This window comes from Betta splendens, chromosome 15, assembly GCF_900634795.4.
Source record: "Betta splendens chromosome 15, fBetSpl5.4, whole genome shotgun sequence".
Classification (NCBI taxonomy): Eukaryota; Metazoa; Chordata; class Actinopteri; order Anabantiformes; family Osphronemidae; genus Betta; species Betta splendens.
The window spans coordinates 6,742,504-6,764,472 of NC_040895.2; the positions used below are offsets into that span (position 1 = coordinate 6,742,504).

Genomic DNA, 21,969 nt, shown 5'->3' on the forward strand with positions numbered 1-21,969 from the left:
TTAGCCGTAACGGGAAGCAGCTGTGGCCAGAGTCCCCCCACGCTTGACTGGGACCCGACAGGGGAGGCATTTGCATGAGAGGGATAATCTGGCCAACCAACTCTGGCCCTGCCAGCATCCCAGCTCTCGCTTCCCCTTTCGGCCATCTGACTGAAAAAGTCCTTCAAGAGTCAAGAACCAGATCTATTTGTGCTGTTAACAGGAGCCAACAACGTGTTACTACGTTTATGCTCTTTTTTTCTTGACATAACTGATTATTCAATCAAACTTTGATCACACGTTATAGGACAGTGTACTACTCCATCAAAGAGATTCTCTGTAAAAGCAGAATGTTTTTAGCTATAAACCTTCAATCCTTTAATTTATTTGGAGCAAGAGTAGATAAAATAATAATCAGCTGCAGTCAAATTCATTTTTTAATAAGAGTCATTAAATAATTGCAAATAGAAGAAAGAGTAGAATCAGAAGGATACTTTTAATTTATGTAACTTGTTTTTTTTTAAATATATTTATATTTATTTTATTGGTCTGAACTCCGATAATAACTCCAGAACAGGCGACATGAAGACGTCAGCTGTAAATCAGCTGTAACCTAAATGATGAGGCTGGTGATACGAAGACACAATTGAACTAGCATGAGCTCGATGTCCATGCTCCCATTACCCTCTCATGACACATTTCTACTTCAAATTAAAAAGTTACGCATCCAAATAAAACCCATGAGCAGGAGAATGACCTTTTATTAACAGTACTGTGTGGTGTCTGTATCCACAAGAGCCCAGATGTGACCACTGCTGCACAGCCACAGTCAAACTGAGTTACAAGCTTTCACCATATGGACAGTTTTCAGTCTACACTCTATGGATCCTGTCAACACCAGCAGAATTCTGTGCATCTGTCCCAGTCCAGCTGTGAGGAGCCCCCATGTTCAGAGACGGGGGCCTGTTTGACTACCACTGCTGGCTAATTCAACAAAGTTTCAATACGGCGGCCAACCACACGTCTGAAATATTCATCAGCGACTTGACAAAAAGATGAAATATAAATGAAAATCTTTTTTCATGGTCCTCCAGATTTTCAAAGATTGTTTCATGAAATTTAGATGAGCATGTCGATTCCCGCGTGCACACTCGATGATGGGCCTTCTCAGCGCAAGTGTATGAACGATGAGTGATGAAAAAACGAATACATTTACTGTAAATAGATATCTGTCCAGGAGTAGGAGCACTGGGACAAGTGAGTGAGAGTCAGATTTATTGAGTGGACACACTGACATGTTGACAAGTGTGCAGCTACACAATCAACCTTGCAACCCAGTGACTCAGATTATGGAGCTCACACATATTGTCTAATGTGTTGCCGTAAGAGATTTTCCTGTTGAGTCCACTGCTGTCTTAATCGTTAACACGAAGGGAAGCAGAGCAACAGCTATATTAAGAGTTTTTACCCTGAGACTGGGGATAGTTGCTGTGTTGCCCAACTTCTGCAGCCAATAGCAGCAAATCAGGAATATTTCAGGTCACAACATATAAATGTAAGAGTAAAATCTTATGGAGACTACATAAAGACATTGACATCACATTCCGAGACATTAAACACCTACAGTAAACAGATTTGAAGTACTTTCCAAAAATGTATAATTACTTACTTACTAACTTAAAACTTGCTAATTACTATTTAAACAGGGACTGCTGGTACACCTGTAACAGGTTGACCAATAATTACACCAAATAACAAGAAAACAATAGCTTTAATATCTAAAGATTGCCAGAAACAAACTGCAAATAACATGATACTACAAGACAGTCATAGTAATCTGTAAGAATGAAGAACTAAGAACAACTATACTATAATCAAATAATGGTTCAGGCAGCAGGAAAAACTGAGCAACACAATTTTTTTTACAAATTTAGGTAACAGGACTCTAACGCCCACAACCAAAAGTCCTATTCCACTCTTCATACAACTCCAAGTCCTTTGACGAGACGCTTGGTCTCACAGTCTTCAGTGCCTCCTGGAAGTCACCATGGAGAATTGGCCGCACCTGATCAGCAGTGATGGTGGAGATGTCACTGAGCTGGATGCTGCGGATGGGCCCCAGCGCTGCCTCCCGACACAGCTGGGTCATATCCGCTCCAGAGAAGCCCTCCGTGGCGGTGACCACGCTGTCCAGCTCGTGCTCTCTCACCTGGTTCTTCTCTTGAGCCATGAGGTTGGTTATGATCTGCCGTCGGGCCGCGGCTTCAGGCAGGGGGATGTAGAGCCGCTTCGCCAGGCGTCGACGAGCTGCCTCGTCTATCTCCTGAGGCCGGTTGGTGGCACCCACCACCAAGATGCGGTCCTCGGCTGCCGTGGCTGCTCCATCTAGCTGAACCAGAAACTCTGTCTTTATCCTGCGCGATGAGTCGTGCTCTCCGTCCGTCCGCTGCGACAACAAGGAGTCGATTTCATCAATAAAAATCACAGCAGGTTGGTGGCAACGGGCGATGGCAAACAGCGCTCGCACCATTTTTTCCCCTTCACCCACCCACTTGGATGTGAGTGATGATGCACTGATGCTAAAAAAGGTGGCACCTGATTGACAGGCTATACATTTCCCTATCAATGTTTTGCCAGTTCCTGGAGGGCCAAACAATAAGATGCCTTTAGGGGGACCACGGAGGCCAGTAAAGATGTCAGGCCGCAGCATTGGCCATACCACAATCTCCTTTATGGTGGTTTTGGCAAACTCCAGACCAGCGATGTCATCCCAGGCCACCGGAGGCCCGTGGTCCATGATCTCACTCATGATCAGCTCAATTATCTTTGGCTCAAAGTTTTTCAGACGTTCATCCAGGTTCTGAGGCTCCTGGTTAGAATTATGGTTTTCCCTGCTGCTCCCTTCTTCTTGTCGTGGCATGGGTGAAACAAATTTAGAAAACATACCACGAGGCCTATTAGCACCCAAAGACTTTTTTACAGCTGCAGCCATCCCGGGGGTTTGACCTCTCGGAGGCTGCTGAGCATGCTTTTTATGCTGCTCAATGATGAACTGCTCCCGAGCCGTTTTGAAGTTGTGTCCAGCTCGAGGGTCAGTGCCTATTTGACCTCCATGCTGTCCCCTGCCACCTTGTTCTCCCTCTGGATTGTAAAAGTTTTTTCTCTTAGATGGGTTTGGGTTATAGAAGTTGGACGACTGTGTGCCATCTGGAGGGGCAGAGTTGGCATGCGGAGGAACTGAAAGAGGATGACTAAACAAAGATTGTGGTCGTGCTGGATGTCGGGAGAAGACATTTTGATCACCTGAGATCCACTCAGAGGCCCTTGAACTTATTGTAGAACACTCAGCAAGATCACAAGCCGTGTTGTTAACCTCTAGTTTAGGTTGTGGTGGCCCTAAAGGTTTAAACAAAGCAGAGTCTGGCTTGACTCCGCCAAAGAGAGCACAGTGGGAATCACCTCTTCCGTCTTGTCCCACAGATATGTTAACATCTGCTGGTGCCACCAGAGAGCTTCCACCCTCTGTCTCCACCTGAATCATCTTCTGCACGCAAGGCAGCTCCAACACACGCTCTATGGTCAGGGACGACTCCCATTTGTCACTGTTGTTCCTTTGACTGCGGGCAAGGTGCAGTGCACTCTCTGCATAGTTGTTTAGCCCTGTGTTTGGGTCATCGGAGTCCAGCACCGCAGCGTACCGCTCTGTGTAGGTCCTGAACAGGCTGTCCATGCAGGCCTGAGAGATCTGGGAGCTTGCCCATGCATATTGAATGGAGAGGATGTGGGCCCGGTAGGCATCAGCCGTCTGTTCTGGTGTACAGCTGCCAGATGAAATGTCAAAGGACCTCCTCTGCCATTCGTCCAGGTGTGCGCTACTCATGCCTGGCCTGCTCCAGCCTGGTGAAGGAAAGGGGACAAAAGTTATTAAAAATACATGACCTCAAAAAGCAGCAAGACACACAACCCCAGACCCACAAACTTCAGGGTTTTAATCCTGCAAACTTAAAGATTGGTAAAGATCTAGCAGAGTCTGTCATAATCATATTCTTAATCGGTACATGGTTCTGAAAAGGTTTCCACATTCCCACATGTTATCATTGGTTGAATTGTGTTAGTCACCCTGACTCACTATTCACACTACTTAGCAGCCTTGGCAAAGCGCCCACAGAAAATATCACGGTGCCCAAATGCTGAGTAATTGCTCCGGTTTGCGGTACTTTTTCGACTAAACGTACACTAAAGTGGACGAGTAGTAGTAGTAGTGGGAGAGTTATTATAGCGTATGACTATAAGTAAAGAGTCAGATCTGACGGCTATCAAAGTGTATTAGAAGTAAACGTAGTTACCAAGCTAAGGTAGTTAGTATTTGTCCTGTAGGACACTGTAAATTACTTGTTTCACACCACAGAAGTGACCACAACCACGAAGAGGAGGGACGTCACTTACTATGACTGATATCTTCTACTTCCTTATGTTGTAACGCCAATAAGTCGTATTAGAGTAAAAGCACGACCTTTGTAAAGCTAGCTTAACTTGAGAGCTGCTGTCCTTTAACTCGTATCTCATTTGTTCCCGCCACCAGTTACTTCCTCAAAAATGCAACTTCCTTCCGCGTTCCATTTCGTTCATCCGATGCTAAATTAAACTAAAAATCCTATCTTCCACTAAGTAAAGAAACCCAAACCCAATACAAACCACGGTTAAGGTTAAATACATTGACAACACGTCGGCGTAACATAAAAAAATGTGACAATACAAAGATAATGTGAGGACGACGAATGCTATATACATAATGGTATGAGACCAAATCTTGTCCTATGTAAGGGGTGCTCCATTTAATCACCAGGTTCACCCAGACATGCGTCAATATCAGTTCGTTTGTAATTAAACTGCTATATATGCATAAATTATACTCTTGGTCTATATTTTAATAGAAACAAACAAACTCACTCACTCACACACTACACACTCTTACACAAACTGGTGTTGGAGCGTCCTTGCCCCTGATTCCTAAGTGAGGTCTACAGCGCCATCCAGTGGGTACGGTACACCAAACTAATGCCAGCCTCAATGCTTCACTTTGTCGTGTTGCATTGTGGGATATGTATTACAGACGTATTCAAATTTAGTATGATCCTGAAGTCCAAAAAAAATCTTTTTTGAAAAACGTTATAACGATGTACAGTTTGTAGCAAGCATTGTTGTCCATTGTATTTATTGTAAACATGAAACGTTATGTAGAACCTGGTTGACGTCGGCGCGTGAGTAAACTACATTTACCACATCCGTGGAACACTGTTTTTGTACTGCTAAGCTTCAAGGAATAAAACGCACGCCACTAGTGGGTGGAATAGTTTGTGTAGATAACTGCCTAAAGACCAAGTGTAGTATTCTGCGTATTATTTAAACCCGTGACTGGGCGGAGGGGTGTTGGAAATGTTCCCGGATAGCTGCCCGAAGTGGTTACACACCGTTACTTGCAGCTAAAGCGGAAACGGGATGTGAATGAGTCCAGACGGGACCAGCCGCAGTTAGGAGCCGGGTAGCAGCAGTCACACCCTTGTTTGAGGACTCCAGAAGACTGGGAAACATGAAATGGATATGCTTCGCCTGCTATTCTTTTTCATACAAATGCATGTTAGAGCCGGGCCTCTGAATTGGAACCAGTGGAGATTAACGTGGAAGGCGGGACTGGCTATGGCTGACTCATCATCATTGCACGGTTGTAGGAGATAACCCCCAATAGTCTGTGCTGCAGTGCTAACAACTAGCTAGACAGCTACACTGTGTACGCGTTGAATCGTTTTTATACCTTACACAGCCAGCGTGCTGTCATGAACGCCCCGATGTACACTTTTGTCTCCCGTGACGACAACAGCACCGTTTATGCCGAAGTTTCCAAAATCCTGCTGTCAACCGGAAAATGGAAAAGACTGAAAAGAGACAATCCAAGATTTAACTTAATGCTCGGTGAAAGGAACAGACTGCCCTTCGGACGCCTAGGTAAAGCTTCTTTGTCATAACTCATATGATCCACGCAGTAAAGAGGAAACTGTGCGTTTACTGAATCAACCCACGCGTGATGATGATGCTGCTATTGTGACTGTGCTGAGATTTCATGCTCATGTAGATGTGCAGCTGAGCCTGTGATTACACACATGTGGGTGTTTAATCACATGTCCTCATTTGGACTTTGCAGGTCATGAACCAGGATTGGTGCAGCTAGTGAATTACTACAGAGGTGCAGACAAGCTTTGCAGAAAGGCCTCCTTGGTCAAGTGTGTATTTGTACTGAAATGTAAAATCAGTGTCTTCTATTTTGCTGTTGTTTATATCAATGGAGCGCTTATATGCAAGTTAATTGTCTAAATATGATTAGCTTAGCTAATCGTTTGCCCTTATTCCATTAGGTTAATAAAGACAAGCCCAGAGCTGTCTGACTCCAGTAACTGGTTCCCAGAATCCTACATAATCTATCCCACTAATCTCAACACCCCTGTGGCTCCAGCCACTAATGGCATCAGCCATCTAAAGAACAATCCCAAAACTGATGAGCGGGAAGTTTTCCTTGCTTCCTATCACGCTAAAAAAGAAAATGGGGACGGAACCGTGTGGATAGCCAAGTCTTCTGCTGGAGCTAAAGGTTTGCTGGCCACACTTCTCTGGCTTAAGATCCATTCAGACATCTCCCCTAATGTTTTCTTATGACTGACCACCTCTGCGTGTGTTGCAGGTGCTGGTATTTTGATTTCACATGATGCAAATCAGCTGCTGGAGTACATTGACAATCAGGGTCAGGTTCATGTTATTCAGAAGTACCTGGAGAAACCTTTACTTCTGGAGCCAGGACATCGGAAGTTTGACATAAGGTGAGGTCTGCTGTCTGTTTATTACAATGTAATTTGTGTATTTAGTCCAATTCTATAGAGGATATGCATTTGTGGACTGTTTAACTGACACATTTAGTTATTCCTATAGGAGTTGGGTGTTAGTGGACCATCAGTACAACATCTATTTATATCGGGAAGGTGTCCTGCGTACCTCCTCTGAACCCTACAACAGCTCGGACCTCCAGGATATGACCAGCCACCTGACCAACCACTGCATCCAAAAGGAGCACTCCCACAACTACGGACGGTATGAGGAGGGCAACGAGATGTTCTTTGACGAGTTTCGTCTGTACCTGCTCAACGTCCACAGCGTCACCCTGGAGACCAGCATACTACCGCAGATCAAGCAAATCATAAAGTAGGTCCCTTTTGTGTTTAATGCTGATACCGATTTAAACCTGTTTTTTAGACCAAACATGTGTCAAAAGGCTAGCAGTGTGACATATTAGCATATTAGCATGCTGATGTGAGAGTTCTAGCCAGGCAGTAGCTGGAGATTAGCGAACATATCTCTCACAAGGCCAGCGACAGTGCAGTTATTTGTTCACAGGTCAAAATACCAGGTCTTAAAAGTCAGAGGAAGAGGTGGAGCTTTGGCATTTCTATTGTTTGTTTTTTTTGCATTCGGCTGAAGATCTTTACAAAGATCAACAATTAGTCAAAGGCGGAAATGTTTGCATGTTATCTGAACTTGGTCTGTTTTTCGCCAGGAACAGTCAGAATATTTCAGTATTTGATTGTTGTTTTGCAGGAGCTGTCTGACGTGCATTGAGCCAGCAATCAGCACCAAGCACCTGTCCTACCAGAGCTTTCAGCTCTTTGGATTTGACTTCATGGTGGACGAAAATTTCAAAGTGTGGCTAATCGAGATCAATGGAGCTCCAGCCTGTGCACAGTCAGTTCAATTAGGAAACCTTTTACATTAAATACTTTTATTCGTGTACAATTTACTGTGTTCTGTCTCAACTTTTCATCAACTCAAATAAGTTTTACACTTACTCACACCTTGATGTTAATTAACACAGCTTTTATCCCTTCTTTCTCCAGGAAGCTTTACCCAGAATTATGCCAAGGTATCGTGGACGTGGCCATTTCCACTGTCTTCACTGGCACTGACTGCTCCTCTGTTTCCTCTTCACCTTATTCATCTTCTCCATCCTCTACTTTTTCCACCAACTGCTGCTCCTCTCCCAAACTCAGAGGACCTCTTCATGTGGGCCCTTTCACTCGGCTGTAAGCGCTGTCGCACACACTTTGTTGCTCAAGCTCTCTCCTTACTTCCACAAATTAGAAGTAGCACATGGCAGCCGGCAGAGCTTTATCCTAAAGTGGTTCTGGAAATTGTTGATTTAGAAGAAATGACCTCTAATGACCCTGATTATGCATATTGTGAATGAGAGTATGCTGATGATCTGATTAACAGTTTTTTGGGGGAGTTTGGGAGAGACCGACTACACACTTCCACAATCATGTTTTCCTCGGCCAGATTATTGGTTGTATGACTGATGCAGATTCCCCACCTGAGACTGTAGTGCCTTACCTTTCCAGCCATGCTCCCTCAAAAAGACTGCCATTGTGCTCCCCCTGTCTATTACTTGTACTTGTTCTAGAAGCCTTTGCACTGTCAGCGTGGTCATGAACAGGCCACAATAATTGACATAAAATGGATTCCTTCACATCTCCTGGTAAATTTGTGAAGTTTGACTGCTACTGTACTTTCCCATTAGTTAGGTTTCCTATTTTTTGTTACTTTTATATGTCTCACTTGATCCCATAAGTGTCAATGAGGACCCAATAACAGCTTGTTATGTTGAAATCACAGTCAAGTAGCAATTAAACTAACTTCATGGCAGGGAGAAACAGCAATTCTCTTAACACCACATGAACAATACATATTACTTACATTCAGGGCAGCAGCGTGGCTAATACAGATCAGCCACATTATTAAAACTGGCTGTAATGTTGTAATGTTGTGTCCTGTCAATGTGAGCAGTGTAACGTCCTTGAGCTTTAAAATAACACACACGGTTAAGTCTGTCCAAGCAAGCTCTGCTGATGTTTTTCTGACCTTTGACCTCTATTGCAGCGATTCCAATTAGTATCATTAAAGTGTCAGCTCACATTAAACATTTCTCGACATGTTCACCGTTGATGTCATTAGAAAAGAAGCATGTTTGTGTGAATGCATGTACTAGCATGCACCCTCATACACAGCACCTCCTGCCCCAGTTTGTGATAAAATAGACTATTTGTAAAGTGTTGTTGACTAGTGTGTAAGCTATGTTTTTCAGCTGTTTAAAAGAAATTACAGTAGACTGTACAGTATGTGGTATTACGAGCCTTTAAAGACCCCATGAAATGAAAGGCTCCATGAATAAACATCTTATATGTAGATATTTTGTCAAAGCATATAAGATGAAGAAGGATACACACAAACACAAACACACACACACACACACACACACACACAAACTGGGTCATAACACCTACCTCCTGCCTCTTCAATTATTGCTACATGATCACATCACTCTTTTTTCTGTGCTCTTTATTTTTACCACAGTAGAACATGGTGTTGTTTGTGGGGTTCTTTAAAGGTTTTAGTTACATTTTTACCAAGTCAGTTTGTGGTTAGATGAGTAACTGCTTCAGATGATTTGTGGTCCACCTGTTTTTTTCCATTGGTTATATTTGTAACGAAACTCTAAAATAAAGATGTGACTGTATCACATCAGGTATATCCCACTGAAATGCAGATTCTTTGTTTTTAAACATGCAATATGTTATAGTATTTTTGTATATGTGTATCTTAATGTTGTAGTAGAATCTGTTCCTCTCTGTTAATCTCAAATATATGACACTTCCCATGCTACCAGGAGTGTGACCTAAGTTAAGGGAGCTGTTATTTATGTTTCTAGATCACTGTGTATCTGTGTTTACAAGTTGACTTTGAAGAATGAAGGATATGAAAGTGGCTGAAGGTCAAAGACATGGAATACATCAACAAAAATTACTTCACTGCTTGAGAAAAAAGGTGTGGTGTCTTCTAGAGCTCTGCCTCAGCTGAAATAATGTTTGACAGCTTGGTAAGATGTTAATGAGTTTTGAGTCAGGACTGTATAGCCATGTGTGTTACAAGTGTTAAGTTGTTGATTTCAAAAGCAAATGATCAGTGTTTAGTGTAATGAAGTGAATTGGGAAATTTCTTTCCATTAAAGGGAAGGGTGCCTTAGAGGAACTTGCATACTGATTAAAAAAAGCAATGGACCTCCAGCATTTAAATGCACCATTCATTTACAAGTTTGTATTGAAGTGAATTATTCATAAATCTGACTATTTTTAGTGATGTCATTTCATATTCAATTTTTCTTGACTGAGTTCTCCATGTTTTACTCCTCTTTACCAAAGATCAAATTCCTGATGCGTTTTTAGTAGCAGAGAATGTTTAGTAGTTAATGTGGACTTTATCGCATTAGTTAGGCTCTAAGCGCAACATTCATATTCTGTGGGGTGTTTTTGTTGTGGTGTTGGTTTATCCAAATTCTTGCATGTGCATTTGTCTCTATCAAAACAATATTACTAGAATAAAAAATGCTATTATCAGACTGCTGTCATGTTTACAACAGAGCAATTTAAGTGCCATTCAACAAATCCCACCATACATAATCATACAATATAAATAATAGTTTAGGTTATTCATTCAAAGTGATTTGGTATTATGTATTACACATTACTATTGTGGTTATTGTAGTTCATCAGCTCATCAGTTCAACAGCTGCTGTCATATACTGCATGTCAGACAATTCCAGTGAGTATCTATTGGATTCTGACGAAATTTGCAGCATCACCCGTCCTCCAGCTAAAACCACAGCCTTCTGTCTTAGCATTCTGTAGCAAGAGTGAAAGCGTCCCCTCTTCCACCGATGACGTCACACTCGTAAAACCCAAACCCGCCATGAACGACCGCTTCTTCGCCGGGTGCGGTGGCGCGTGCCTGTAATCCAAGCTACCGGGAGGCTGAGGCTGGCGGATCGTTTGAGCTCAGGAGTTCTGAGCTGCAGCGGACTATGTCGATCGGGTGTCCGCACTAAGTTCGGTATCGATATGGTGCTTCTGGGGGAGCCCGGGACCACCAGGTCGCCTAAGGAGGGGTGCACCGGCCCAGGTCGGTAACGGAGCAGGTCAAAGCCCCCGTGCCGCTCAGTAGTGGGATCGCGCCTGTGAATAGACGCTGTAGTGCAGCCTGAGTAATACAGCGGGACCCAGTCTTTTTACACCATTTACACTGATCCACTAACAGCTGGGGCGACACACGCACTACAGCTGATGTTTGATCATTATAGAACTACTTCTTTTCTGGGTTCGTATCTGCTCGTTTCTATTAAATCCTTCGCTGTTTGTTGGTACAACACCGCCTCCTCCTGGACAAGAGGAGCAATGACATCACTTCCACCACAAAACGAGCAGAACGCTCTGGACGCTAGTCTGTCTGAAGTACGGTTTTAATACATGACATTAAGCTTCTCTACTTGAGCTGCTGTTACTTATGCAACTACACAAGTTGTTTTTATAGCTTTAGTTTCCAAGACAAACTTGGCAAAAATGGCAAAATGTCAACATCAGAAAAGATGCAATTCTCATCCCACTGTCAAATATTAAGCGGCCAAATTTCAACAAATAACATTTCCAATACGATGTTCACGTCATTTACAGAATTTAGTGAATGAAAAGAAAATCCAGATCCAACCGCCTTTTGATGACGTCACTCCCGTAAAATCCAAACCCGCCATGAATGACCCGCTCCTTCGCCGGGTGCGGTGGCGCGTGCCTGTAGTCCAAGCTACCGGGAGGCTGAGGCTGGCGGATCGTTTGAGCTCAGGAGCTCTGAGCTGCAGCGGACTATGTCGATCGGGTGTCCGCACTAAGTTCGGTATCGATATGGTGCTTCTGGGGGAGCCCGGGACCACCAGGTCGCCTAAGGAGGGGTGCACCGGCCCAGGTCGGTAACGGAGCAGGTCAAAGCCCCCGTGCCGCTCAGTAGTGGGATCGCGCCTGTGAATAGACGCTGTGGTGCAGCCTGAGTAAAACAGCGGGACCCAGTCTTTTTACACCATTTACACTGATCCACTAACAGCTGGGGCGACACAAGCTCATAAAAAATGTTTTACCATCATACACCTTCTGATATTATCTGATACATACTATCTTCTGATTTCATGAAAACGTTTGCTGTTTCATGGGGCTTCACTGCCTCCTCCTGGTCAAAAGGAGAGAAAAACACCTCATCTTCAGCAAAAGATGCGACGAACAAACTTCATTTTCAGTCTTTAATTTGAATGAAGTTAAATAGAAGTTGAGAATATTTAATACGTGGATTGAACCCTATCCCTATAAGTAGTTTTACTTAAAACATTCTACAGAGCCCTCGACGCCTGCTCCTCGTGCCTCCTCCCTGCTCTGATTGGTCAGTCCACCCGTCAATCGGAAGAGTTCCTGGGTCATATCGGCACAACATCCAGTTCCGCCCCGTCGTTTTGAGAACGTGAAAGTGAGACCAGAGTCATGGCGGGACGTCTTCTGCTCCGCGCTTGCTCGACGGCGGCATTACAGCTGAGACGCGACGTCGCGGCTCGACCGCTGCAACGAGCCTTGGCTACAGGGGGAGGTAACTACCGTAGACAGTGAATGTGGAGAAGGTAGCGACGCAGACGCACGCGGCGGTATTTTTAGCTCGTAGCGCCGTTCACGTAGACTGCAAAGCGATAATAACGAACACACACTGACTCTGTACCAAATATTACACAATGACATTTCGATTCATAATAACTATTTCATAATACCTAATTATTTTCTGTAGTATGAGACTGGTATTTACTACATGTAGGGTTGTTGAAGTAAAATAATGAAGGTCATTTGGTTTACAACTCGAGGACAGGCCTGCGATAGACCCACCTCCTCTGGGTTCCTGCCAGAATCCGTGACAGAGGACGCGAGTAGCTCGTTGTAGGTGGCGTCCAATGCCGACGTGCACTTCGGCAGCGTTCAAGTACACGGGCAGCCCGTCGACTCGGAGAGAGGCGTCCGACTTGTGATCACGTGCACTGATGACACACGTCTCCGTAGGAATCCCGACAGATGAAGAACAGGCCACCGGGCTGGAGCGCCGCGCTATGCAGGCCATGAAACAGGGACAGGTCGGTAACCGTGCACAAACGAGCACACTGATCTTAAGTGAGGGTTCATGGGTGCTGAATCTAACTTGGATTGCAGGATCCCTACAGCATGATGAAGCCCAAATCCTACGCTGGAACCAAGGAAGACCCGAACATTGTGCCATGCATTGGGACCAAGAGGCTGGTGGGCTGCCTCTGTAAGTGACATAGATACATAGGAAAGATCAAGTGGCACCTAAACGATCTGTACGATACAAACCAGAGTTGTCCCCATCTGATTCCCTGCAGGCGAGGAAGACAACGCCACAATCATATGGTTCTGGCTTCATGAGGGAGATGCCCAGCGCTGCCCATCCTGTGGTTCCCACTATAAGCTGGTTCACCACGAGCTGCCCCACTGAAAGCGAATGTAAAAAAAAAAAAAAAAAAAAAACACAACCCAGCGCTTTGGATTTGCCTCCTACTTGGCCATAAACTGCAGTGTGTGCATATCATTGAACATGTACAGTGTGTTATTAAACATAAAACATAAAACTGTTCTTTCCCGATAGAAATTTCTTGAGTATTGAAGGAAATGTGATCTTAATTTATAGTGATGCAAAACTGTAATCAATTGCTAGGCCTATTAGCTTATGTTATATGGCACTTATTTATGCCTAAAAAGGTGTTTCACATTAATATTAGTCAAAACTGCCAAAGGCAAAACACTGCAAGAAATTCAAAATAACCAGAGGAGATATAAAACCTTTAATGGATCGTATTTAATCTCCAGTTTCACTTATTTGATACTTGTTTATTTCAGTGGCTGGACTTGGTCTTTCCATGTGGACTGTTGAAGGTGTACAGCCAGGCCTATTATAAGGCAAATATTTCACACATCTCTCAATCTAAAAGTCACAGCAGAACTGAACGTGAACATTTTATCTTACATTCTCTGGAGGTGGAAGCAACATCATTAACGTCAGCAGAATACAGTGAATCACTGCAGTAGCCACACAGGAACCTCATCTACATTGCCTTTGATAAATTTGTTTGGCAATTCAAACATACACATCCCTTGTTACATTATACACTCCAGCAAGGTAGTTGCAACGCATTGCATTAATTTACAACTGTTTGTTGTATGTGTGCCCTGTACTGTAGTTTGCTTCATCATACTTGTTAAAGCATATCTACAAGAGCAATATCAAATGTCAAAGAGCTTTAACAGTAACATGACATCAAATATTATGGCATGGGAAAAAAAAGCCAGAAACCCGAAGAAATGTGGTGATGCGTGGGCTGCTCTTCTTCTTAAACCAGTTTATACAGCAGATTTCAGAATGCAGTTCCCATTAACAGTGTAGATATGAAGTTCTAGGCATTCATGTGTACCAGTCAAGCAAGATTAAAGCCTTGATTGTGATCTATGGCATGTAGAAGCTTCTCACGGAGGGTTTCTATACTCGTGTACTTGGGCAAGTCCAGCAAATTGAAGCAGGTGTGGGCAACAGGTAAATAGTGCTCTCCTCCACCAGTGGGCTGGATCACCAGTTTTAGGCTTTTCATGCCCAAGATGGGTATGCGGTCACTTCCTGTGAGGAACACTGGAGAGACCAGAGACACCGCCTTATTTATTCTGTTCAAACACATTTGACTGCATTGTTTTAAACACACACACACACACACACACACACACACACACACACACACACACACACACACACACACACAGAGGGCAGCACTTACAGAGAAACTGTTTCTTCTTCTCTAAAGAAAGCTCATGAAACACCTTCCAGAAGAGCCTAATGGTGGGATGGTCATTCCAGTACTCCCCTTTGTATTCAGTACTCTGAGAAATGGAGAAAAAAGTGTGTCACTCCTTAACAGACAATTAAATGTTATTGTTTAATATTCCAGACAAGACCTTTTCCAGCTCCATCCAGTCGTAGTTGGTATTGCCAATGACCATGGCTTGAAGTTCATTCGGCTGGAACAGCTCCAGAACTTTTCCGCCACACACTTTGTGGAAGCCTGCATAGAAGCACTCAAACAGAGGGGCCACGGATTTGTTGAAGACGTAGTCTACGTAGGCACCGACAAAGTCCTGCCTAGAAGAAGGAGGACAATAAAACCAGATATAAATAACAATACTGAATGTGTCACAGCAAATAAATGGAGTTCAATTAAACTACTCAAACTACTATTGTATGTACCTGTTTGATTTATTAACATTGATGTCTTCACCGTTCGGTACCAATTCCAAGACCTCTGTGGCACCATAATTTTCCTCTGTGATCTGAAGACACACACACGTTTCTGTAACATGCTACTTTATGCAGCACAGGCTGATGTTTGACATGCTCCTTACTGTAAAGTTCAAGCAGAAGGTTTCCTCTAGGTCATCTTCTGTATAGTCCAGTAAGTGCTGCAGACTCCTAGTGTAGAAAAATAGAGGTAAAGACATATTTTAATAAATGACTCCCTTAGCTGATAATTGTTGGGCACTTAAATCATTTAGGGTGAAGGGTGAGTGTGCGTAGGAGAACAACATTAAAAAGTTACACTTTATCTGCAACTGACATTCATGAACGTGTTAAATGGAAACCTCCAATGATTGTTCCTTGATCTGACCTTCCTACATCTGGCATTAGCTCTTTCAGGTCGTCTAGAGTCGGCTTCTTCTTCAGAAGCTTCTTGTAAAGGGCCACGGGGAAGTTGAGCTCCACTATAGTGAGATTGTAGATGGCTAGGCCACAGATGACCCCGATGAGGTTGAACAAATCTATGTCCTCAAACGTCTGTAAGGAACAGCCATTCAGTTTGATTGAGGGCAGATTCAGACTCCTCCTCAGTAGTCAGGTACTTTTAGAATGCACGTAAACATATCAGTGAGTGAATTATACAGGTTACCTTGTGTGAAAACCAGATGAGCCTCGAGTCCTCGTAGTATCGGAACATCCCATATTTAGGGTCTAGCAGCTCTTTCATAATCAGGAGGAAGAATTCTTTTCTCACACCTCCTGCATCAACTGCCTCTTCCCCCACAAAAATGACCTGTCGTGGGTATAAGATTTGAAACCATCCATCCACTGTATCCACAACTGATTCATTTATTAGCCCCATAATTCAAAGCTGTTTGTAAAACCTTAAAGAGCAATGGTGCTTTTATAAAATTAACATTAGAGTCACTTGCCTTGAGTGGTTTCTTATAGTCAACATTCTTGGACTTCCTGAGGACTTCCATGGTGTCTCCAACGATATTTTCTCTCCGGACAATGAGGATGAGACAGGGGTTCACAGACTCCACTGTTGGCAGGAACATGGAGCTGAAGTTCTGCATCTGTGCCTGGTCTACTGCCATCTATTGATAGAACAAGGGAGAGCAAAATAATGGCATATAATGGCATAAATAAATATTTATCTTATGGCCAATTAGCGATACATACATATGCATTTATGCAGATATGAGATTGTGTGGCAGCTTTAAGACACATGGTTACAATAAATCATACATCCTATAGAACTTTTAATACTATAAAAACAGCTGAAGTGGATAAAATTGTGTTTGTCAATCATTTGTTCAAATATTTAACATTTAGATGCCAAGTAGTAATTTGTGGAAACATAATGCAACTGGCATGGTTTCAAATGGAGACGGAAACCTCACTGAAGCGATACGGGGCGAACTACCTGCATCTGTATGACGGCATCAGTTTGAAGCAGTGTGGTCTTTGCTTGGGCATCAAAAACAAAGGGATACCTGCACAGAGTCACCACACCATCATGACCCTGAGAAAACAGAGACATAAGCAAAGGGTTTATAGTGATGCCTGAGCATGAAGAAATGTGCATCTAACATCCACAGTCTCACCATTGGATACATCTGCCTCTGAATCCATGTGACGTAATCATTTCTGATATCTATCAGGTCATCCAACTCATGGATGTAGAATTTATCGTACTGGATGATGTGCCCTGCCCGTTCGCTGACCTAAAGCAGCCACAGCATTGAAGTTACTAACAATATGATGTGCTGCATGAATTAGTAGGAAAATCACAAATTTTTTTGGTCTCCTCACTGTGTGCAGCATCTCCAGGAGTCTGAAGCACGTGTCCAGGAAGCAGTTGAAAATTCTCTGCTCAACTGAAGGAATTCCCACCTTGTGCATCTGAAGCAAATACACCACCACGTCTTTGTACAACTCAACGAGCCGCTGAAAGGCGGAGGGCTCAATTGTAGACCACCAGTTTCCTGATGTCAATACAACATCAAACATTAGGTAAAACAAGTAACCGTATAGCATACAGAATTACAACAGTTGCATCAAATACATGAAGCATTTAAATTTATCTCACCTAGAACTTTCAGTGGTGCTTCTTTCAGGCTGATGACGGATTTGGCAAAAGGAATAGCAATAGTTACAAAATTATTTCGGTCACTGAAGAGTGGACATTCTGGAAGAGTGAGGTAGAGTCTTAGGGCTTCAATGTCTGGAGGAGAGCTGCTCAGCCTTGGAATCAAGTTCTTCTCCAGACTGGCAGCAATCTGAGAAAGAAAGAGCAAACTGTGATTAATGCATGACTCGATGCACCCTCTGGCTCATCCTCTGGGCTTGTTGCATAAACACTGCATTAAGATGGTGCTGGGGCAAAGAGCAGCAATGACACATTCAGGAAGGATATAACACCAGGGAAACAGTGGAACTAAATACCCAGTTCAGTTGTATTTGATTGCTTTAACCCCCTGACATAGTATTAAAAATTATATTCCATCATGTGACGCTAGCGCAGGAAGAATTGAGTTTTTTGTGATCACTGACCTGCTGAGCAATCTCAGGGTGATCTTGTTGTACCACTCTGTGAAACAGGATGCGAGCCATGTTCATATCCACACCTGAACATTTCCCGCTGGTACTGTAGTGATCTGGATTACTGTGTCCAAGAAAGACAGCAAATACTAAACTATACAGACAAACCTGGTGCTTTGCAGGATCTTTTGTACCACATTGCACATGAGTACCTACAGTAATCAAGTGAGAAATCAATGTGGCTCTGGTAAATTAGCTTGTCAGCCACCATGTACCAGCTGTTAGCACAATAGCAATACAACTGATTGTACAGTATGTTTGTGGAACAATCTTTGAACAACAAAGGTAGGGTCCAATCAAAAAAGGATCTTCCATCTCATCTGTGATTACCTCATTGACAGAAACGATCCATTCAGGCAACTTGCTGAGGAGAACACGGTGTTGATCTCACTGTGGGAAAATAGAAGTAATTAATGCAAATGCTTTTCACAAGCAAACCCTTGTCTATAAATGAGTCAGTCCAGTGATAACACCAAATGCATGTTGTCAGTCAAAGTTCTAGTGAGAGAAAATTTACTTGGAGAATTCTATTGGAAGTCTTCCTGGTGTGTGGTTCAACCATCTTTGTATAAGGTCCTCATTCAAGACGCAAATCTTTCTGTGGGAATCTTCTAACTTCACGTCATCTAGGTCATCGGGGTTCTGCTGAAAAAGACAGAACCTATCATAATATGGAAAATGTGCAAGCATATGTAAGATACCTTGTGACTGAGGCCCAAGATGTGAGTTTTATTTCTGAGGACTTACATTAGCAGTGGAATAGTGAGCAAAGCTCTGATCTCCTCCAGCATAAATCCTTTTGACATAACAACCCTCCAGGTCTGCAGTGGAATTTAATGAAAGCGTGACTTTTATGAGCTCCCTTCTGCAGCCGGTTTCTCAGAAATCACTTGAATCGACTTTATATATCCATCCTCACCTGCATCTGTTGAAGCGGTGTATGCCACCCACGGGCCCTTAACAGGGGCAGGGCTTTTCCTGTTAGAAGTGGAACGTGTACCAAGCTGCCCATTACCACCGAGTCCAAATGAGTCCATCTTCCCAGAGGAGGGTGTGAAAGCCAACGTGTGCTGCCTAATAATCACAGATGACATGACACGTTTTTTTTTTTTTTTTTATTACAGTGCCTACGCCCAGATAATGTGTACTTTACAAACACACAGCACATTTTACCTTCCACAGGCAATCTGCGTGACTACATTTCCCATGAGCTCAAACACTTTCCTAGGATTGATTTCATGGTTTGTAGAGTTATGTCCCAGTTGGCCATATCCTCCTGCTCCAAATGTGAAAACACCTCCCTCCTACAAGACAAAATATTATATGAAAACTGGTTATTCTAAACCTTTCAGTAAACGCACTAGTAAATGTAATTAGATAATATTCACTGAGACAAGTCAAACATCAATATATTTAATATTCTCAGCACATCAATGATTTTCTTTCAACATGCTCCCTCCGGTTGATATTATCAGCAGCATGGTTTCTTTTCATGGTTTTGCTGATACACAGTTAAATCTTCCAATTAAACCCACAGACTATTGTACGGTGGGCAGCATAAATTATTTTATAAAAGAAGGCACTGCTGCTCAGAATAGTTGCTCACATGCCCTGGTTTATTTATTGTCGTCAAAGAAATAAGCATAGAACTTAACTTGGTCAGTGCTGCCGTGTGATCTTCTCCACAGGAGACGTAAATCACTCTTTGTGATCTAAGAGACTTGAGCAGAGTAGGAAAATGCCGATCTGAAACGCAAAAAAAAAAAAAGCAGCGTGACAATTAAAAGTGTGGTCTTAAGTGTTTCTAAGCGCCTTGAGGTTTTAGCCACCCACCATTAGTGTCATTGAGTCCCAGCTGACCAAACTTGTTGCGCCCCCAACCAAATACTGCTCCTGAGAGAGTGAGAGCAAAGCTGTGAGCACCGCCGGCTGATATCTGAGCAAAAGGAATGCCCTGAAGAGACTGAATGACTTGGGGTGTAGCAGTGCTCTTTCCACTCGTTCCAAGCCCAAGTTGTCCATACCGATTTTGGCCCCAGGAGAACACTTGGCCTCCTGCATAAAAAGGCAGAAAAAAATAATAAGATAGAGAAAAAAAGTGCATTATGCAGGTATATATTGTTCCTACCTTTTGAAAGTGCATGGCAGTGCCAATACCCGCAGGCTACCTGAGTGATTTGTACATCTGACAAAGTCTTTATGTTTCTAGTATTTAAATGGATAAACAGCATGTTAGACAGAGCACAAAGATTACTGAAATGAAGAAAACTAAAGCTATGAATTTACCTAGGCACACGAATGCATTCTTCAAAGTTATTTAGGCCTAGCTGACCATCAGAGCCCAGACCCCATGAGAAAACCTGCCCTTTGTCATTAACGGCCAGGGTGTGGGACTCTCCGCATGACAGAGCCACTATGATCTGTGCATCCAGGGCCACAACCTGTTCTAATGAGAGACAGAGACATGTGTCTGAGTGTAATCGTAAATCCATTACGTGTTGTGTTAATAAATAACACCAACCTGGTTTCTTCCTGGACTTCTCGTGTCCCAGTTGTCCCAAGTCGTTGCAGCCACAGGTGTACACTGTCCCATCCTCCAGCAGGAAGGCTGTGTTTTTGCGGCCACACCCCACGTCACACACTCTTTTGCCAAGAAAGAAATCACATTTGCGTGGCTCAACCACTATCTCCTCATCAATCCCACCCAAGCCTAGCTGTCCGTAGGAAGCATTTCCCCAGCACAGCATTGTAAGTTAGCGCTCCCTCTTTGGCTGTACACGCCAGCAGGATCTGTGAAAGAGAGACGCCAGCTTACACAGAGCTCATGGACAAATCCATAGTTTAAGTGGCAGCTCACACTTCGGGGGGGATCGCCGTGCACGGCAGCGTTAGCCAAATATCACAAGGGCAGAATAACACTGTGGCCATGAAGGAGATGCGAATGCGCCGCCTGCTTAATTTATGTGTAAAGGATTTCACTGCATATATATATATATAACTCGATCACGCGTAACTGCCATTAACAGTAAATAGATTAACTAAGTAAGCTGCAGTTATTTTGCGGCGACGGCAGAGTTAAATTAGAATAAACAAACACGCTGGCTTCCGGTTTGGACGTCTCCAAAGTAAACCACACTTGAATGAATGTTTTTTTAAACTTACATCTGTGGTCTTTTATTTACCACAAGCTAATTATAAGTATTAAAAAAATAGTTTTGTCGATACTTATTTGAATAAACATTTTTATTGACAGCGGAAGTAGCTATTAATGTTGTCAGCGGGGGGCTGCTCATACAGACAGCTGCCATGCCGTCAGATGCTGGTTCAAAGCCTGGCTGATTACTAATGACTATTGCGACTTGACCAAGTTATTGTGTGGCATAACTTAGATAGCGCTTTAATGTTACAGCTGATAATGATTTAGGAAACGATCGTTGGTGAAAGTGTTTTCTTCTCACGCTGACATTTGATACGACTAGTGTGCCTTCCCACTGCTGTAATGTTAGCAAGCTAATATTAGCCACGGAATAATGTAACGTTAGTAATGATAAGAGTTATTTCAGTAAGGTGATTGCACAGTAAAGCATTAGTGTGGTTCAATCAGTTGGTATTGGTTAAAGCTTTGCGAATGAAGAAAGCACAAGTTACGGCCATGTGCAGCTTTAGCGTTAAGTCATCTAGCAACAGTAACTTAACGGTGCTTACAGATAACGTTAGCAGATCTTACCGAACCCGCCAATTCGTACAGTGCTACTGTTTTCCAGGGTTTATTTCGCCAGCTGCTCCGCCTGTCAGAAACGCACAGGCCAACACATTTTCATGTCTTGGTGTCAAGAGACAACTACAACCCAGCTGCAGGAAATCCTTTCCAATTCCTTTACTCTAGCAGTCTGTCAACAACTGCTCTACGGTGCTGATTAGCACAAGCGTCCAACCAGGTACGACACCCTGAACATCCGGTTTGACTTTTAGAAGTAAAACGTCTCTAGGTTGCGCCTGGCCGGAAAGAACCAAAAAAAATCTATATATAGTCTCAATTTTAAATATTTTACCGCGGTACGGTCATAGTTACTCAGGTAC

At 43.2% G+C, this 21,969-nt stretch overlaps 4 protein-coding genes across 10 annotated transcripts; 2 read left to right on the forward strand and 2 right to left on the reverse strand.

Annotated features, from left to right (window-relative positions):
• Positions 1–720: 720 nt before the first annotated feature.
• Positions 721–5,931, reverse strand: fignl1 (fidgetin-like 1). Of its 4 annotated transcripts, none has more exons than XM_029175573.3 (2): positions 5,792–5,931; positions 721–3,876 (listed from the first exon to the last, which is right to left on the reverse strand). In XM_029175573.3, the coding sequence occupies exon 2, from the start codon at positions 3,857–3,859 to the stop codon at positions 1,925–1,927; it is 1,935 nt and encodes a 644-aa protein (XP_029031406.1). In that variant the 5' UTR covers positions 3,860–3,876; positions 5,792–5,931; the 3' UTR covers positions 721–1,924. The 4 variants fall into 4 exon arrangements, with proteins under 4 accessions (XP_029031406.1, XP_029031407.1, XP_029031405.1 ...); XM_029175574.3 differs by lacking the exon at positions 5,792–5,931 and adding an exon at positions 4,955–5,025; XM_029175572.3 differs by lacking the exon at positions 5,792–5,931 and adding an exon at positions 4,426–4,746.
• ttl (tubulin tyrosine ligase) lies at positions 5,814–10,469 on the forward strand. The gene is made up of 7 exons (XM_029175583.2): positions 5,814–5,982; positions 6,179–6,257; positions 6,390–6,622; positions 6,713–6,848; positions 6,958–7,227; positions 7,621–7,764; positions 7,917–10,469. Exons 1-7 carry the CDS (start codon positions 5,814–5,816, stop codon positions 8,104–8,106), a joined length of 1,221 nt encoding a protein of 406 aa, XP_029031416.1. The 3' UTR covers positions 8,107–10,469.
• Positions 10,470–12,371: 1,902 nt separating this feature from the next.
• Positions 12,372–13,578, forward strand: LOC114870748 (cytochrome c oxidase subunit 5B, mitochondrial). The gene is made up of 4 exons (XM_029175792.1): positions 12,372–12,531; positions 12,990–13,060; positions 13,137–13,236; positions 13,328–13,578. Exons 1-4 carry the CDS (start codon positions 12,429–12,431, stop codon positions 13,438–13,440), a joined length of 387 nt encoding a protein of 128 aa, XP_029031625.1. The 5' UTR covers positions 12,372–12,428; the 3' UTR covers positions 13,441–13,578.
• A 189-nt stretch (positions 13,579–13,767) lies between these two features.
• Positions 13,768–21,758, reverse strand: herc4 (HECT and RLD domain containing E3 ubiquitin protein ligase 4). Of its 4 annotated transcripts, none has more exons than XM_029175789.2 (24): positions 21,617–21,758; positions 20,411–20,679; positions 20,176–20,335; positions 20,018–20,094; positions 19,723–19,944; positions 19,544–19,635; positions 19,063–19,193; positions 18,809–18,963; positions 18,637–18,710; positions 18,407–18,531; positions 18,220–18,279; positions 17,842–17,953; positions 17,378–17,567; positions 17,101–17,273; positions 16,893–17,012; positions 16,712–16,810; positions 16,215–16,382; positions 15,932–16,075; positions 15,653–15,819; positions 15,390–15,456; positions 15,235–15,317; positions 14,946–15,129; positions 14,768–14,870; positions 13,768–14,625 (listed from the first exon to the last, which is right to left on the reverse strand). In XM_029175789.2, exons 2-24 carry the CDS (start codon positions 20,634–20,636, stop codon positions 14,417–14,419), a joined length of 3,141 nt encoding a protein of 1,046 aa, XP_029031622.1. In that variant the 5' UTR covers positions 20,637–20,679; positions 21,617–21,758; the 3' UTR covers positions 13,768–14,416. The 4 variants fall into 4 exon arrangements, with proteins under 4 accessions (XP_029031622.1, XP_029031620.1, XP_029031621.1 ...); XM_029175787.2 differs by having other exon boundaries at positions 18,407–18,534; XM_029175788.2 differs by having other exon boundaries at positions 18,407–18,534; positions 21,595–21,735.
• Between the last annotated feature and the right edge of the window lie 211 nt (positions 21,759–21,969).

Bases quoted from the DNA above. Each gene is read 5' to 3' on its own strand.
- ttl (XM_029175583.2), top strand. From the start codon at position 5,814: ATGAACGCCCCGATGTACACTTTTGTCTCCCGTGACGACAACAGCACC. The intron at 6,623-6,712 runs GTTTGCTGGCCA...CGTGTGTTGCAG, and splicing joins GTCTTCTGCTGGAGCTAAAG to GTGCTGGTATTTTGATTTCA. The intron at 7,765-7,916 runs GTCAGTTCAATT...TTCTTTCTCCAG, and splicing joins GGAGCTCCAGCCTGTGCACA to GAAGCTTTACCCAGAATTAT.
- LOC114870748 (XM_029175792.1), top strand. From the start codon at position 12,429: ATGGCGGGACGTCTTCTGCTCCGCGCTTGCTCGACGGCGGCATTACAG. The intron at 12,532-12,989 runs GTAACTACCGTA...ACGTCTCCGTAG, and splicing joins AGCCTTGGCTACAGGGGGAG to GAATCCCGACAGATGAAGAA. The intron at 13,237-13,327 runs GTAAGTGACATA...GATTCCCTGCAG, and splicing joins GAGGCTGGTGGGCTGCCTCT to GCGAGGAAGACAACGCCACA.
- herc4 (XM_029175787.2), bottom strand. From the start codon at position 20,636: ATGCTGTGCTGGGGAAATGCTTCCTACGGACAGCTAGGCTTGGGTGGG. The intron at 20,095-20,175 runs GTAAATTCATAG...TTTAAATACTAG, and splicing joins GAATGCATTCGTGTGCCTAG to AAACATAAAGACTTTGTCAG. The intron at 17,954-18,219 runs GTAATCACAGAT...TCTTGGACACAG, and splicing joins GGATCGTTTCTGTCAATGAG to TAATCCAGATCACTACAGTA.
- fignl1 (XM_029175573.3), bottom strand. From the start codon at position 3,859: ATGAGTAGCGCACACCTGGACGAATGGCAGAGGAGGTCCTTTGACATT.